We start from the raw sequence: 18014 nt of genomic DNA on the forward strand, positions 1-18014 counted from the left end.
ACTCTCTTCAAACAGACTGCTGTGGGCATGGCCAAAAGGTGGTGAAACTTGTGCAGACTTAACTGGGCTGATAACCCACTAAAGCAAAAATGCCAACACATTCTAAGATGCCAACAAGGTTCAGGGCCTCAGGGGAATGCTCACGTTGTCCAGGGCACACAGCAAATGCCCCCAGAATACAAAGTACCGTGAAGTGGTCACTTCTCCTAGGAAAAGAAACGCAACAGATTCAGCTGGTCAGATTTCAGAGATGCTGGAACTCTGAAGGCCTTAAAAAAGAACTTTAAAGTGATCTATCTCATGTGCAAATGCACCCCTCAGAGTATGAGTGTGTGTGTGAGCGTGTGAATGTATTGTGTGTCTGTGTGAATGAGTGTGAGTGTTTGCATGAGTGTGAGTATTGTGTATGTGACTGTGTATGTGAGTGTGTGAATGTATTGTGTGTGTATCTGTGTGAATGAGTGTGAGTGTTGTGTATGTGACTCTGTGTGTGTGAGTGTGTGAATGTATTGTGTGTGTATCTGTGTGAATGAGTGTGAGTGTTTGCATGAGTGTGAGTGTTGTGTGTTGTGTATGTGACTGTGTGTGTGTGAATGTGTGAATGCATTGTGTGTGCCTGTGTGAATGAGTGTGAGTGTTTGTGTGAGTGGTGTGTGTGTTTGTATGTTTGTGTGTTAAGTGTGTGAATGTATTGTGTGAGTGGGGTGTGTGTGATTGTGCATATGTCTGTGTGTGAGTGTGCGAGAATGGTGTGTGTGTGTGTGTGTTGGTGGTGTTGAGAATGGATTCCAGGCCTTACCTATGCTAGCTGCTCTATTGCTTAGCTACATCTCTGGCTTTCTCTTTACTTTTTATTTTGAGACACAGTTTTGCTGCTAAGTTGCCTTGAACTCACAGTCCTCCTGCCTCAGCCTCCCAAGTAGCTAGGATTTCAGACCCGTGCCAGCAGCTATCTGGACAGTTTTCACGTCTTTGACACACTTGAGAAAGCCCACTGAAAAATCACCATGTGTCCCCTTTCTCCCTCTAATATTATCAGTATTTTCTAAGCTTTAAAAAGTCAACTGTACAATAGGAATTCCTTAGCTTATTATTTTGGGGGTGCACACCTGGTACAGTGTGTATGTGGAGAACAGCTCATGGGAATCAATTCTCTCTGTCCACCTGTGGGCCCCTAGATATGGAATCCATGCCATCAGGTTTAGTGGCAAGCAACCTTACTTCCTGAGCAATCTCACTGGCTCCCTGTCTGGGTTTTGACTGGAGAAAAAGAACTGAGGCTGAGTGTGTGAGGGGGAGGGGTGGGTGTACTTTAATACTCTGTCACTCTGTGCATGTCCCTCATGCATGACATCTGTGTGACAGCCTGCCTTTCGGCTTCCTGTGCTGGCTTGGAAGGACTCGACCATGCCCTTGTGCATGTTTTACTTTCTTAATGAAATTGCTTCTAGAACCCATCTGCAACCTTGTTGGAAGGGATCCGAGACACTTTCCTTTGCTGACTAATCCATTATACAAATATTTATTGAGTCCAGACACTATGGTAAGTGTGGAAATTAAATGAAACAGACAAAACCCTGCCCTTATGGGACCGATGTCCTAGTAGGCGAGAAAGAACAAGCAAGCATTTAATATACAGTGTAATTCTGAGAGGTAATAAGGAAAGAGGCAAAGCAGAGAAGTTAGAGGATGGGTCAGCGGGTGAGGCAGAGCCCAAGGATCAGGAAGATCCAGCCGTGCTTTTCAGGGAAGATAAGTCAGAACTGAGTTTAGTGTTTTCAGGGAGGCGAGGGGGTGAGGGGTGAGGGGTGAGATCAGACTCAGGAGTGAGTGGAGGTGATACTACTGGGGAGGGGAGCAGAGCTTTGCCCAGTGGGATCCAGGAAGTGATGGGGAATCTGGAGCAGATGCTGTAGCTCAGAGCTGAAGAAAGACACAACAAATGCTTTTCACATTTGATAACAAATATTTGTCGAATCTAGAGCCCAGGGGAAATTAGTGAGGCCGCAGCTCTCTCTTTGCCTGGTTCCTGCTGTATTTACCTCCAGGATGAGCAATGATTCAAAGGTGCCAGGGAAAAATATTGAACGCTCCTAGGAATGAAGTTGAGAGACTAAGAGTCTTTCCTTTGGCACATGAGGCGTCTGCTCTTGTCAGTTTGATGAGAAAAAAGCCGCCTAGAAGAGACAGCTCTGCTATGTCTCTGAGGATGTTTTTAGAAAGACTGAACGGAGGAGAGACAATCCATCCTAACTGTGGGTGGCATCATCCCACAGACCATGGCCCCGAATGAATAAAAAGGAGAAAGCTGAACATGGGCCCTTGTCTCTCTGCTTCCTGACTGTAGATACCACGTGACCAGCCACCTCCTGCTGCCTGCTACCATGGCTACTCCACCCAAGGAGCTAAGTCCTTGAATTGGGAGAAAAGACACCAGTATACGGAGTCCTTCTGTGGAGCTCACCCCTGTTTGGTACCACCAGCACCAGTCCTTGAATCCAGACACTGTCAGCTCTCTGTTAGAGCCTACTGATGTGTCTGGAGAGGCATAAGGGGAAATATTCAAAAAGACAACTAATCTCTGTTCTGGGGATGGATTATTGACTTTGTTGATCTTATTGACACGAGAGCCACCCCTCATCGTCTGTGTGTCTCTTGTCCCTTTAGATGCCTGTGTTTCCTACAGGTTCTTTATTAAAGAATAAGTTGAACAGCATCACCAAGGTGCATGGGTTTTATATTTCTAGGAGTCCTTGAAAAAACTTAGTGCCCACATGCCTGGCGATTCAAAAGCCACTAATTCAGATCTGTTCTTCATTCCTTGGGTACTGTTGGCTTTGTGTTCAATTCTGAGTCCTTCGCCCACCCCATCCCTACCCCCACGCACATTTGCACACAGGGTATACTCTCCCACCCCACCCCACCCACCCCACGCTTGGTGGTATGCTAAAAACACAGACCTACAGATGTTTTCAAATGACTTATGGTACGTTAGTTACTAGTCCCCTCTCTGCGACCAGAACAACTTCAGGGAGGGAGGATTTAGATCGGCTCGAGGTTTAGAGGGATACGGTCTACCGTGTTGGACAGAGAGGATGATGGGAGCATCAGGAAGCAGAGAAGTGGATGCTGGTGTCCAGCTCGCTCTCTCCCTTTATTCAGCTTGGGATCCTAGCCCACGGATGGTGCCACATGTTTAGGTGGTTCTTTCGTCTTCAGTTTCTCTTCTCTGGAAATACACAGCTAGAGATGTGTCTCCTGGCTGACCTATATCCAGTCAAGTTATCAAGTTACCAAGTTACTATCACAAATGGCAATCAGATACCTCATATCCGGGGCAGTCTCAGAGAGCAGATTGTCAGACCAAATGGAGTGAGAACCCAAGGAGGAGACAGTGCATTCTGATATCTACTTGGCATCTTAATTTTACACGGAATTCTAACGTGTGCTCAGGTTAAAGATTTCTCTGACCGTGTTTCCCTGGGGTCACCAGGAAGACTAGGGATCCCTTTTCTACAACTGAAGAAACACTGAAGATCCCAGCAGGTGAAGGTGGGCCAGGGTGGGCTTGCTGAACATGACATAGATTGGAAAATGTTGCTTTCAATATATGTCCCATTTGTGCCACTCTGTCCTGCAGGCCTTGGTCGGGAGGAGCTGCACTGCGGGTGGTGGTTCTTAGATCCCTTTGCTGATGCCCACAGAGAATGAACAGATTCTGCTCTGGATGGCAGGAGTCTTCCCAGCATGCCTGACTGACTGCAGTGTGACAGGGCTGAAGGCAAGCCGTCACAGGCTGTTGTGTAACTGTTTCCTCTAGATTAAACATTTCCTCCTCAAGGGGACAGGGAGACTCACCAGGCTTATGAAACTCACAGGAAACAAGCCCCCAACCCCGATTATAAAACTGGTCAATGGTTTTTATAAATGGAAGAGGAGACTCTTCCGTGGAGTTGCCTGCAAGTTGTGCAGGGAGCTCTGAAGACGCGGCTTTCGTGAGCTGCCGCCCATGTTGGTCTGTGCTGCCTTAGGTAAACCTGATAAAGCCAGCAAGCTAGGCGAGGATGGAATCATTTCTCTAATACATCAGTGTCCTTTTTGATTGTGGCAGAAGAGGTATGGATTTCCCAGGACAGGTGACACAGCCCAGGCTTGGTGCTACATCAGTAGAAGCCTAAGAATAGTCTGTGGCCAGTAGGAGTCTCCTGAGAGTCGGCTTGGAGGTGTGCGGTTCATCACTATCCCCTGGTGATGCCCTCCTCTCTGTAGATTGAGGGTGTTGGGTAATGGAATCCTACTCATCTGGGTGCACCAGCCTTCAAATCTGCGACTCACCAGCTGGGGTATGGGGTCATCCATTTCTACCTTTCAGGGCTCACCCCTGGTCTGTAGAAGACAAACTATGGGGTGACCATTGCCCTGTAACTTATTAAAAGCTGAGAGAACCCTAGAGAGATCTTGGGGTAGGAGGGGTGTAAGAAGAGATCAGCATCAGTATAGCCAAGGGTGGGCCCTGGAGCTGAACCCAAGGGTCCCACAGGCCACCTTGCATTTACTGGAGGCCAGCTCTGTGCCCTGCACTCATGCCCCAAACCATTTCTGAAGCCATCTATTGCAAGGCTTTACCTGTTGATATCATGTACCAGGCTCCCCTCCTTGTCCGGTCTGGGAACTCCCACTGGACACAATGAATGAGGGGCAGAAGGAAATCTCTTTAATAGCATAGCAACATTAGGTCTGGGAGTCACTGAAGGAAACACTGCCTTCCGACCACACAGCTAGGCTGAGATGTGGCTGCATTGCACACTCTGGACAGATTTCACATTGGGGACTTAATAAATAGATACTCAAAACGTCAGACATTAGAGGCGAGGGGTCGTATGTGTGGTTGTTTCCTCATTCCACCTCCTCCAAGCAGGGCCAAGACGCTGGCCCACTACGATGGGTATTCGTAGTCCTCGGCACTGCGCCGGCCAAAATCCATCCAGCCCATGTAGTCCCGGTCACTTATTCTATGGCTGGGGTCCAGGCTCTGCAGGTTCTTAAGAACGGACATGCGGCCAGAAGGAGCTGCAGGGAGAAGAGAAGGAGAGGAGAGCCTTAGATCTGAGAATATGACCAGTGTAAGTCAGGACTAAAGCAGTGGGGGAAAGCTAGGGCTCTCATGTGTGCCTGTGTGCATGCATGTATGCGCATAAAAGCATATACATAGGCATATGAACATTTGTGTGTACCTCAGTCTCTTTCCCATCTTGCCGAGACAGAGCCTCTTAATGTACCTGGAGCTCACTGGCTGGGCTACTCCAGCTGCAAGCCTCTGTGATCCTATCTGCCTCCCCATCCCTGGGTTGTAGGAACAGACCACACCCAGCTTTTTCGTGTGGTTTCTTGGGTATCAAACTCAGGTCTTTGTGCTGAGATGAAAGGTGGAGACAGGAGAATCCCCTAGAAGCTCATGGGTCAAGTAGCCTGGAGTACAAAGTATATCAGCAAGTAACAAAAAGGACCCGGCCTCAAACCAGGGGGAGGTAAGGACCAACCAACACCCAGGGTTGACCTCTGACCTCCACCGTGCACTGTGCCAAGTACACACCTTGTGATACACACACACACACACACACACACACACGAGACACACACACACATACACACACACACACACACACACACAGAGAGAGAGAGAGAGAGAGAGAGAGAGAGAGAGAGAGAGAGAAGAAAAAACTTTTAGAATGAGGACCAGTCAGACAGCTCAGTGGGTAAAGATGCTTAGTGTTTAGCTTGACAGCGAGAGTTTGAGTCCTTGGACCCTCACAGTGGAAGATGAGAGCAGACTCCTGAGTCCGAGTCTTCTGAGCTCCACAGGATTACCCTGGCACAGCTCCTCCTCATGAATAAATATTTAAAATGTAATAGGAGCCAAGAGAGTCAACTAATCTGGATTCTGGGGCTCTCAGAGTCTGAACCACCAACCAAAGAATATGCATGGACTGGACCAAGGCCTCCATGCTCATATGGAGCAGATGTGCAGCTTGACCTTCATGTGGTCTGAACAACTGGAGCAGGGACTATCCCAAAAGCTTTTGTCTGTCTGTGGGATATGTTCTACCAGTGGGACTGCCTTGTCTGGCCTCAGTGGGAGAGTGTTGAAGCGACTTGATGTGCCAGGGTGTGTGTGTGTGTGTGTGTGTGTGTGTGTGTGTGTGTGTAGGGTACTCAGGGGTCTCCACCCATTCAGAGGAGAAGGGGAAGGGGAATGGAGGGAGGATTATGGGAGGAGGTGACTGGGAGGGGGGCAGTGAGCAGGGTGTAAAGTGAATAAGTAAAAAAAAAATTTTTTTAAAGTAATAGAATCAAGGTCTCTCTCTATATATGAATATTGTTTATAAATGATTAGAAAGCTACATTCTTTTAAAAATAATAACCAGAAGAATAAATCCTGTCAGATTAAAATACTGGCATTTTGACAACATTAAAAAAAAAAAACCGGAATGAAAAGTCACAAAAGACGAAACTTAAATCAGCCATTTTGACCAAAGCACAATGCTATAACCAACAATGTGTTCCAGCAACTGTGTGGCAACTGTGTGATCTGGGCAAGGAGGGGTGTGGTGACAAGACTCCTCCCTCTGAAGGCAGATGGCATGGTCCCACCCCACACTGTTTGTCAATGGCCTCCTGGGCTTGTAACCAGTATAGCACCTTCTATGCTGACTAAGGGTAAAGAGTGGTCCCTCGGGACCTCCGTGGAAAAGTGGAAACCTCTCCATGGCTCCCACTGAGCTAGGGCTACAATGTTTCTACCTTTTGGGTGCTTTGCAGGCAGCTTCCCGGCCAGCTCCTGCCCACAGGCGAGCACAGCCAGAAGGATTACTTACTGATACATCTTTGCCCATGCTCCAGTAAGCAGCCCTAATGAGACCTCTTGGGTCATTGAAAAGAATGTAGAGAAGTAGAGGAGAGGTTACTTGGCAAGAGGCTCGGGAGCAGGGGCGGGGGAGAGAATAGATGAAGGTTGTAGGGTATTGATTTGAATGTGATATACGGTGTACTAAACGTCATCATGAAACTCACCGTTATGGCATAATTAATACACATTAATAAAACTTTTTTTTTCAAAAGACACCACAGAGTCAGTTATCCAGACTAACTGTATAATGAATTTAACCAGATAATCTTAAGAAAACCACCACAATGATCAGCAACTGTGTTTCCTCTCTGGCCCCATGCCTTCCCTCCCTGTTTGGGAACTGAGAATCCATTCAGTGAGGTTTTGGGGGTAGATAGCCTGGCCCGTGCAAAGAAGCTTCAGCTATGTAACTGTTCATCACCTTTCGGATTAAAAATAACCAGCATGTATGCAGCCTGGGTCCCTGTACAGTCACATGGAAACACAGCCTATCGTCCTGCCTGCTGAGGGATTAGTATTCACTTTGAGGGCTCTGAGCTACCAGCTTCTGTCAAGCCAGCAGCCTGGCCAGTGCATGGCCATGCAACCAGTCATGGATGCTGTGTTTGGAACATGCCTCGGTTCTCATAAGCTACACAGATCTGTCCTCAGGTGTGGCGCTACCACCTTTCCTGGCATCCTTCCCCAGCACTGCATAGTGAAGGACTTAGAACCAAGTCATAGGGTGAGGTAAGGAATCCAACTCTTTCCTGAGTGGTCAAAGAAGAGAGCTCAGAGGAGCTTTCAGCTAGGACCTCGGCTGGAAAACAAAAACACCCCCTCTCCACTGTCATGTGTGGGTTCTAGGCAATAATTCAGCAACCAGGCTTTCTGTTGCTAGAACTGTTTGGAATAGTCCTAAACTTAGGCAAATGGGCTCTAGACTGACTGCTCAGTGAAGTCTAGAATACTTCAGAAGGGGCTGCTGGTGGTCTACACCAGAGAGTGGATCCTACATGAGTGATCAGAGGGAATGGAGAGGGGCATCCCATGTTTCCAGGTTTTCTCATTATTCAATTATCTATCTGTCCATCTATCTATTTGTCCATCCATCTCTGTCTGTCTGTCTATCTATCTGTCTATCTAATCTCCCTCCTTTCCTTCCTCCCTCTATCCCTCCATCCTCCTCTTTCTCCTCTCTGTTGAATTAGCAAGAAAATAACCTAGAAAGGGGAAGCTGTAGTGGGAGTTCCTAAACAGGAAGAAAAGTAAGAAATCGTTTGATTTCCTCTGGTATTATCTTCATGTGAAATTCTAGGAGACTCAACCAGGAGGTCCAGTTTTCCCTCACCAGTCAAGCCAAATGCAGACAGGTCGACAAGCCATGGGCTGTTCAAATGCGGGCAGGAAAAATTGGGTTCGTGAGCTCCACAGAAAGGATGCCCACCTCCTGTGTTTTAATCCAGCTCTACTGGTCCAGGTTAACACCCAACCAGAGGTCACCATCCATGCCACTGCGAATAAAGTCAGAGATGAAAGCTGTCTCAGGGGCCAGCCACGAGCCACGACTCCTGAAGGCTACCCTCGGAATTCCAGAGCTGGGAGGGGATCTGGTTCGCTCTGCTCTCATCTTTTCTCTACAATGAGAGGTTTGGGCACAGAAAGAAACATTCAAAGGGCAAGGCGCAGAATCGCCCATGGGATTCATGGGAAAGGCCTTCCAAAGCGGAGAAGCTCAGCGTTCCAACAGCTACAGAAAGGTAAGATAGAACTCTCCCTGTGAGGTCAGCCCCCTGCTTGCAGTCAAGGGGACGCTCTTGGCCCTTTGACCCTTTCCTCCTGCTCTGTACTGGGGGAGAGGTGCACAAGGCCTCCGGCTCTTTTCAGATCTCAGGCTGTCTCAGCGCCGACCCACTTCCTGCCTGAGGGGTTCCCAAGGTCAGAGCCTGGTGGCCCCCAGCAGAAGCGATAGGGCGGATCTAAGGAATCTTACCAGCACTTGATTATTATTATTTTTTAATGTTGTCCTAAAACGGTTTTATATTTCATCCGAAGACAGTGTCAAAATCAGTTCAGAAAAGGGTCTGTTAGCCGGCTTCCCTTACCAACGAGGTAAGCCCTCCGCCCACCTCCCCTGTGAACACCGCCTGTCTACTGCTCAGCGCTGTGCAGCGTACCTCAGGGAAGAAAAGTGAAAATTTTGCTCCTTGTGCGTCCTCTGTTTCCTCCTCCCTGCCAGTGCTGAAAGGATCAAGATTGGAGCCGCAGCAGAAGCCTGACGGGGAGCGGACACCCTTACCTTTGCGGACCTGCTGGATGTATCGCGCTAGCAGTGCGCCCAGGCGCGCTCGGGGCTCGCCGTCCGTCCGGAGCACAGCCCGCAGCTGCCTTCGGGGCGCCTCTTGCGCCCGCTGCTCCACGGGGTCCGTAGCTTCTGCAGGGACTACCGGCTGCGCCAGGGCGCCAGCAGCTAGGACTGCCATCACCACGCACAGACATACGCCGCTCTTCATGGCTATGGGAAGCAAAGGCGAGGAGAGTGAACCAAAGACTGGCCTCAGCGTGCTCCAGCCCAAAGTCCCGCACACAGAAGTCGGCTGAGGCTGAACATGGGGGCTGCAGCCGGGTCAGACTGGCTCAACCGTAGCCAAGCGAAGTTCCTAGATGCGCCCTGGCCACCGCGATAATTTCTGCCTGGCTTTTGTGTTATCCACACCTGGGACCTGGGAATCCCGCAGAGTCCCGATTTTTCTGCCCTGATCAGAAGCAGCGTTTCCTCTTGCTTTCCTGAAGTTCCAGGACGCCTTTGTAGCTCATCTCTCTTCTAACCAGAAAAGCAGAATGAAGCGTGTGTGTGTGTGTGTGTGTGTGTGTGTGTGTGTGTGTGTGTGTGAGAGAGAGAGAGAGAGAGAGAGAGAGAGAGAGAGAGAGAGTCAGAGAGACAGAGAGAGACACAGAAAGACAAACGGACAGACAAACACGGGGAGGATACTTCTGGAGAGAAATGTGAGAGATTAAATTTATTCACTACATTAAAAATGTCAGGACACTGGGAAACGCCGTTTTAAGTGTGGGCCCATAAAAAGAAGCTGTATTTATATAGATTCTTCTGCGTTTTACGGGAAGTCACTATACAAAGCAAAAGCCAGAAATCTGTGCCCAGTCCTCAGATGTGGCCAAAGCCCTGCTACACTTGAGAACTGAGCAGATGGGTGCTGTATCATAATGATGTGTTTTTATTCCCCAAAGCCTTAAAATTTTTTTAATGCAGCATTTAGAAAATGGGCATAAATCTTTAAACCTCTAGGTAGTTTCTTTTAAATGATTGCAAAGTGCTCCGAACAGCAGAGAAACCCTAAGAGTGGCTATTCCCAGCCTTGCTGTAAACAGAACATACAACAAGTCTCTCCGCAGCAGTACCCACCCAGATGCATTTTAAGGCTATTTCTGACTTCAGGAAATCTTTCTAGCTGTCAAGGGAGGGAAGGCACAGAAAAAGGAAAGACTAAACAGCAAGAGGTGCAAAGCTGCAGGCCAATATTCTTCACACTCAAGATTGTTGGATCAGCCAGCTACTTACCTTTGGATGGGGAAATCAGCTGGCTTGGCGAGTTCCAGCGGAGAAGGCTGCAGTCCAGCTAAGTTGAGGGCAGGCGGGAGGGTGACTGCTCTTAAATAGCTCCTCCCGGTTCGCAGCCAGTCATCTGTTTACCCAGTGCTGACGCAGTCCAGCAGGACACGTGCTCAGAGGCAGCCACTGGAGGGACCACCGATTGATGTGGCCCTCCGGAGAGAAGGGAAGCGTCCCAGTGAATGAGGATAGCCCCTCCCAGGGGGGCACTTTGCATGGGTCTTACTCTTTATCTAAAGAGCTTCCTTCCCACCTGTTCGGCGCCTGTGCAGAGTCCACCTCAGGGAGGGTGCCACCTCCACTCTCGGTGAAAAACAGGAGTTTATCTGCAATGGAGAAGCTGACCAAGTTCAGTGAGCTTTGGGGATCAAATCCTTCAAGGAAACTGGGGGACCCTCACAGGCTGGGTGTCAGCAGATGTAATCCTGGTGTGTTCTCTGGGACCACCTCAGACCTGAGTGGGCTCTCACAAGTAAGAGAGGGAAATCGGGCTCCCAATTTTTCAGAACTCAATTGCAGTTGGCATCCTGGATTCTATTCTTACACAATTGTAAGATCGGGTGCAGCTCCTGCCTTTCTGCGAAAAGCCTCTGGGAAAAAGATTTGTAATTTCTTTCCACGACGACTTCCCAGGGGCCTATCATCTACTGATGCTTTTGGTCGTGAAGTGGCGCCAGAGAGTGTCTCAGGCACTCCCAAGCTCTGGCTGGCTGAGCCATGCGGGCTGGGCTCGCACCTTCCCAAGAGCTCAGATCACCCTTTCCAGTCTAGTCCCTCTAAAGTTATGGGATTTCGCTGGGTGATGAGGATCTTGGCTGAGAAAAAGACTCTTACCAAGCAAGAAGGAGAGAGGGGGCTCTCTCTGCTGTAGTGCGCACAATCCTGCAACCCCCAGTTCTCACATAACAAAGTGATTATCTATGCCCAGGGTGCTAGAATTTGCTGAATCCCTCTAACCCCATTCCACAGAACACATACTGAGGAAGCCCCACAGCAACCTCCTTGCTGCTAGCTTGTAACTTGGGGTCACCACCAGCCAGGGCAACCATGCCCTCAACCCTGTCAAGCTAGGGTGAATGGAGAAAGGGTTAGAAACTCTTTCTAAATAGAAAAGGCACACAGTTTGGGGACTTCCGGCTGAGGGGGACTATGAGAAACAGCAAGTGATGCCAAGAGTTTAGGTTCATGGTTGTGGCTCTAGCGGTGTCTGCAACCTAGAGGCAACATGTTTTAAACAGCAACAGATTAAATGCTGTGGGGTGATTTCCCGCACAAGACAGCTCAGGTTGTGGGAATGTATCTGTGACAGATCGAGCATGTCCGGAATTGTGGATAAAGCAGCTGGGCACAAGGCTGTTCGATATGGTCAGAATCCACAGGCGCTGACTTCCCTGGGTCGGTGGCTGAGATATGGACGCTTAGCTGCCTCCTTCCCTCCATCGCTTGCCTCAAGATTTATGAACTGTGCCCAGCCCCTGAGGATGCGGTGTGACCAAGACTGGACAAAATAAATACCCACACAAATAAACACCTTTGGGAGCCGGGGGCCTGGAGCTGGAACTGGGAGGCGGCTCAGCCAGTGAAGTGCTTGCCTGCAAGTACAAGGAACTGAGTTCAGATCTGCACTAATAGCCAAGGGCGGAGTAAGGATTTCCACTGAGTCTGGTGGTGACATGGAGGTGTCCCTAGGGCAGACACGGGAGACCAGGACAGGTTAGGAAGACAGGAGATGGGAGGGCCATTGAGGAATGAGGACAGATTTATAGGAAGCCTAATATGCTTTTGTGAAATTTATTCACTATCATGAAATGTAGCAGACACTATACGAGTCCTAAGTGCCTACAATAGAACATCCGAATAGCTAGAACAGTAGACATAAGCAGAAACTTCCAGGCATGGAAGCAGCATCTTGCTCTTCAAGAAACCCAAAGGTACTCCGTGTCTGGGGCTGACTGTGAAGTTCTGGGCTGAGAGACAAGGGTGGGTGGGAGTGTATTGGCCACAGGGGGAGTTCAGAAGAAAACACACCAACTGGTGTGTGTCTGGCGGGGCGTGGGGGATGAATCCAGGTTATGGGTGGACAGCTAGAGAAGGTTGTGATCTCAAGTCCTGGACAGAGGGACACTGGAGGTACAACCCAAGACTCTTTCTGTAGATGGTGGCTTCCCACCTGGAAGCTGTAGGAAGAGACTCAAAAGGTGGGAAGCGAGGGAAGAGAAAAGGCATCTCTGCCCAGATTCCCAGGTGTGACAGCCAGAGGAAGGAACGGGAGAAGGGTCCAGCACCTGACCACAGGCAGGGTCAAAGGCCAGAGTAGAAAAGCCACCAGGAGAAGCCAAAGGTGTCAAGGACAGTTAGAAGCTGGAAGAAGGTGGCACAATGGACTCTTTATTTAATAAAATATTGTAGCCATGGTTTCTTCATCTTCCCTGGGAATTCTGGGTAGGACTGATGGAAAATAGGTGGAGCCTGGATTCTATGGCCATAGTGATTCAGTGAGGTTCCTCCAAGCAGCTGAGGCAAGAACAGTAATTTTGTTTTGTTTTGTTTTGTTTTGTTTTGTTTTTCGAGACAGGTTTTCTCTGTATAGCCCTGGCTGTCCTGGAACTCACTTTGTAGACCAGGCTGGCCTCGAACTCAGAAATCTACCTGCCTCTGCCTCCCGAGTGCTGGGATTAAAGGCGTGCACCACCATGCCCGGCAGGAACAGTAATTCTGAGTATGACCTTTAGCAGCAAGAGAGGCTGGGGCTTGCGTTTCTCTTGTATTAGTTTAATGCCCCTGAAGCAGTTGATTTTTGAGACAATGTCCTTGCTCTATGTTCCTCTCCCCACTCTAATTTTACACACACACACACACACACACACACACACACACACACACATATACACTGGAACTCCACTTCTCTTCCTTCAAGCTTTATTCCTATAAATGACGATGTTGCTCCCCAGAGGCCTAACCTAAGCCAGTAAGGATGGAAAAACCCAGTTCTGCAATGGAACATTCTAGAAACTTCTGGAAACTTCTCAAAGGTCCTTTGCTCCAGCAGTAACCCTGATAGCATCTCTAACTAGCTTCTCCTGGTCCTCACTTCCTCACTTCTGTTCCCTGAGATCACCTCTCGCCCCATCAGTCTCATCTCAGTATAACCATGCTGAGAACACCAGCTGTCTGCAGGTGCCGTAGAGGGTCACGGTGAACAATATACACATCCACTGTAGCAGGAGAGATGTGGAAGAGAAAGACAGCAAGCAGGGAAGATAAGTTGCATGTGTGATGGTCCTGGATGGGTACACGGAAGTGGGCAGAGGTTGGAGATGGCTGGGTGGCAAGTTTGCTTGAATGCATAGGAAGGCCTGCTGGAGGACCCTTCTCGGGGATCTTTGGTGTGTGAGCTCCCTGTATGCTTAGAAGGGAAGGGGGATAGCTTATCTGCCCACATAAAGAAGGGGTTGTGTCTTGGTTGTGGGTTGTATTGTGTTTCATCTGCTGAGAGATGGTAGCAGATTTGTTTGAATGTGAGATTCTCTCTCATGTTAGAACACTTGGTCCCAGCTAGTGGGGTTGTTCTGAGAGGTTGTGGAACCCTTAGAAGCTACAGCCTTATGGGAGAAAGTGGCTCATTGGAGCAGGCCTGGAGGTTGATTGCCAGGCCTCACTTGCTGTCTTGGCTTCCTGTCCCACGGAGGTGTGAGCAGGTAGGAGGTCCAGCCCTATTCTGCTGCTGTCACAAAGCTCCCTGCTGTTAGTCTTCCCCACCATGATGGCCTGTCTCCCTTTAACCACAAACCAAAATAAGTCCTCCCTCGAGTTGCTCTCTGGAACAGGATGAAAAAGGTAGTGTCCACTATGTAGTCTCCACTGCGCCCCACCCCTGCCCCAGACTCCACATTAAGAGCCCAGAACTCCTCCTTGGTGGACCCTTTCTGTCCCCAATGGAGGACTGCCAACATCTTGTCCGGATGTTATATTTGAAAGGAAAAAGTAACCTTGTGCTCTGTCCGTCCAATGGACGATTGTGAGCATTCACTTCTGTATTTGCCAGGAGCACAAGGTCCCCAATGAAGGAGCTAGAGAAAGTACCCAAGGAGTTGAAGGGGTCTGAAGCCCCATAGGAGGAACAACAATATGAACTAACCAGTACCCCCAGAGCTCCTTGGAACCAAAACCACCAATCAAAGAAAACACATGGTGGAACTTGTGGCTCTAGCTGCATATGTAGCTGAGGATGGCCTATTCGGTCATCGATGGGAGGAGAGGCCCTTGGTCCTGTGAAGGTTCTATGCTCCAGTATAGGGGAAGGCCAGGACTGGGAATGGGAGTGGGTAGGTGGGCTGGGGAGCAGGGGGAGGGGGGAGGAGATAGGGGATTTTCAGGGGGGAAACTAGGAAAGGGGATAATATTTGAAGTGAAAATAAAGAAAATATCTAATTAAAAAAGGAAGAAGTGACGAGGAGAAATCTGACTGTTGGCCGATTTGGGAATCTAGGAATTTAATTCTGGTTTTGGTGATTAAAATGTTGAAGGACAAACTGGAGAGATGGCTGAGCAGTTAAGAGTGCTTGTTGCTCTTACAGAGGAGCCAGGTTTGCTTCCCAGAATCCACATGGTGGCTCACAGCCAACTGTTACCCCAGTTGCAGGGGATCTGACACCCTCTTCTGATTCCTCAGGCACTGCATGCATGTGCCACCCACCCATCCATCCATCCATCCATCCACCCATCCATCCATCCATCCTTCCATCCACCCACCCATCCATCCATCCATCCATGCAGAACACCTGCATACATAAAATAAGACAAATGGATCTTTAAAAAATTATAATGTTAAATGATATCTCATTCAGTGCTGGGAAATTCATGACATTTTCAACAAAGGGCTTTTCCAGTCATGAGAGGCCTCTCAACAACACGAGTCCATTTCACAGTGTAGGAAGCTTAGTGAGGCATCGAGGGACAAGCAGGAACCTGATTTATTATTCATTGGATTTCTGCTTGCCACCGCTCATCCTGTTTAGTGGAGGTCAAGAAGCTGTCTGCTGTATCCACGAAGGCATCGGTTTTAGGAAAGGCGTCTGTTTTAGGTCTTGAGGGCTTCTTTTCTCCTGAACGTATTTTAGAAATGGTAATTTGTTGTGTGGTTTCCTGGGACACAAATCAAGTGTCTGTTTATTACGTGGGTCTTCCAACTCCTATCTTCTAGAGGGAAGGGATCCAGTTGGAAAAAGAGACAGTGTAAGAAGCGTACTTAGTGAAGCTGAGGGAAATGTTTACTGGGCTGGGCTGTGCCACGAGTAGGCAGAGCACAGTGACTTTTCCACCATGGCTTTCAAAGGTGTTTTTTAATGAATATTTATGATGTAAGTGTCATGTGTATGGAGGAAAATGACCCCCTTCCTCTCCCAAATCATGTAAACAAGATCTGTTTTGTAGGATATTTCTTCTCATGATTCTCTAGAAAACCCCACAAGGGATAGAGGTCTAAACTGTGATGTAAAAGATATTATAACAAGGGTGGCGACCTTTGGTCAGCACACACCTGTGCTGACTGAGCAACTGGTCCGTCCTTTCTGATGGAGCTTAGTCACAACCCAACTGCAGCTTCGAGGCACTTAACAGGGGATGTGCTGACCTCTGGGGGAGATTTGGCTGCTGACTACAGGTTCAGGTTTACCTCGGTCATTCACATCCAAACCCCTGTCTGGTGAGTCTCATATTCATCCCAGTAAAGGGGGTGCAGACCGACCAAAGAGAGCCTCTGTCCAGTCCAGCTTGGCGAAATAACTGAAGTTATTGGGTTTATTGAGAGTGTGGGTGACTCGGAGTGGCTGCATGACCCTGCCCAGCAGGCTCTTGTTTTATCCTGCCCTACATCTGCAGCCACATTGACATAAACCTGGGCCCAGAGAGTTGTCCAGTGTCATAGTGGTGGATGTGAGCACAGGCTCACACAACCTAGTAGGACTCAGAGACAGTTACACTTTCGTGTACTCAGTCCTTATCAGGGTTTCTGTTCACCTCAGGAAAAAATGCCTAGTGTGGAAAGGTATGCTCTGCCACCTTTGCTGCAAGGCAGAGTTCCTCTGGCCACGATTCAGAATACTGGCCTGACTATACCCTGACACTTTTATAAGATCCTTGGGCATGGTCATCAGACTTTATCTGAAATAACTTAACAAGAAAGAAGGGAGCAGTCCTGGCTTTGGGGGCAGTGCCCACTTTTCCTGTGAGAGCTCCCTTAGGATACTTTGCCTCCATTTGGGTTCCTACAGAGGCAGAACCCAGGACAGACATCTAGGGGTGGAAGATGACCTTGGATGGATCCCAGAAATCAGGACTGAGGGAAGAGGCAAGGGAGAAAGAACCAGTACACGTGAATAGTGAGTTCTTTGCTTCTGGACTCTGACATTCCCCTTGGAAAGTAGCTCACAGCCACCTCCTTGACAGCCAGGAAGGCAGCCTTGTCTGTTAGTCATCTAAGCTGGTAGGACAAAACACCATAGACCAGTGGCTGAGCAGAAAGTGAGTTCCTGGAAGCCAGAGGCTGGGAATTCCAGGACCAGAAAGGTGTGGGACCTGCTGAGGACTCTGCTTGGCTACAGCTACCTGCTGTACCTCAGGTGACAGATGGAAGTCTGTTTTTTTATTTTTTTATTTTTGTTTTATGATTATGAGTATTTTGCCTGCAGGTATATCTGTGTGCCACGTGAGTGCCTGGTGGTTAAGGAGGTCAGGACAGGATGTCATATGGTCTGGAACCGAAGTTACAGATGGTTGTGAACCGCCATGTAGGAATCAAACACAGGTCCTCTGCAAAAGCAACGAGTGCTCTTGACAGCTGCGCCATCTCTCTGGCCCAAGATAGTCTATTCTTAAAGGGCACATTTCACATTAGCAGAAGCATCCGTGACCTGGTCACTTCCAAAGTGCCCCCCCCCACTCAGTATGTCAGTGGGGAGGGAATTTTAAAACATGGTCAGTGCTTGACATAGAAAACTCCCACAAGTTAGAAAAGCTTTCAGTTGTTCATGCCAGGTGTGCTGATGGACACCCACAGCCCCAGCATTAGAGAGACGAAGCTGGGAAGATCGGGGGTTCAAGGTCTTCCTTGCCTATATAGCATGTGTGTGTGTGTGCGTATGTGTGTGATCATGTACATGTGTGTGGCCAGCCTGGGTTACACAGCCTGGGTTACATGAAACCCGTCTCAAACAAAAACAACCACAGAAGCTTATTTTGTTGTTTCCCTGGGATTTCTATGAAGCTGGTGTGGAAGCGAGGAATCCTCAATCTGGGGAGACTTTGAAGAGAATCCAGTTCATTCAAGCAACAGTGAATGGGGAAAACCCCAGGGAGAGCCTGTGAACAAGTTCCTGGGAGAGCGGTACCTTCCACCAAACCTTCTGCCAAGCTGACACCTGAGCAGGATGACAGTGATGGTGTTGAAGGTCCAGAGCCCTGTTATGTTTCCGCTAGGCCATCATTCAGAGCCCCATT

General features: G+C 48.8%; 1 protein-coding gene and 1 long non-coding RNA gene across 4 annotated transcripts in view; one reads left to right on the forward strand and one right to left on the reverse strand.

Moving 5' to 3' along the window:
- Positions 1–4692: 4692 nt before the first annotated feature.
- On the reverse strand, positions 4693–10563 carry Cck (cholecystokinin). Of its 3 annotated transcripts, NM_001284508.2 has the most exons (4): positions 10467–10563; positions 9186–9401; positions 8238–8400; positions 4693–5070 (listed from the first exon to the last, which is right to left on the reverse strand). In NM_001284508.2, exons 2-4 carry the CDS (start codon positions 9397–9399, stop codon positions 5043–5045), a joined length of 405 nt encoding a protein of 134 aa, NP_001271437.1. In that variant the 5' UTR covers positions 9400–9401; positions 10467–10563; the 3' UTR covers positions 4693–5042. The 3 variants fall into 3 exon arrangements, with proteins under 3 accessions (NP_001271437.1, NP_112438.1, XP_017168605.1); NM_031161.4 differs by lacking the exon at positions 8238–8400; XM_017313116.2 differs by lacking the exons at positions 8238–8400; positions 10467–10563 and adding an exon at positions 9603–9951.
- Positions 6527–18014, forward strand: part of Gm38661 — a 36500-nt gene continuing 25012 nt past the window's right edge. Inside the window, exon 1 of the long non-coding RNA XR_001779325.2 lies at positions 6527–8646. This is a non-coding gene — a long non-coding RNA (predicted gene, 38661). The remainder of the gene's footprint in view (positions 8647–18014) is intronic.

This window comes from Mus musculus, chromosome 9, assembly GCF_000001635.26.
Source record: "Mus musculus strain C57BL/6J chromosome 9, GRCm38.p6 C57BL/6J".
In the NCBI taxonomy this organism is placed as follows: Eukaryota; Metazoa; Chordata; class Mammalia; order Rodentia; family Muridae; genus Mus; species Mus musculus.

Bases quoted from the DNA above. Each gene is read 5' to 3' on its own strand.
- Cck (NM_001284508.2), bottom strand. From the start codon at position 9,399: ATGAAGAGCGGCGTATGTCTGTGCGTGGTGATGGCAGTCCTAGCTGCT. The intron at 8,401-9,185 runs GTAAGGGTGTCC...CTTTATTCGCAG, and splicing joins CATCCAGCAGGTCCGCAAAG to TGGCATGGATGGTGACCTCT. The intron at 5,071-8,237 runs GTGAGGGAAAAC...TTCTCCCTGCAG, and splicing joins GTCTGCATTTGGCTTGACTG to CTCCTTCTGGCCGCATGTCC.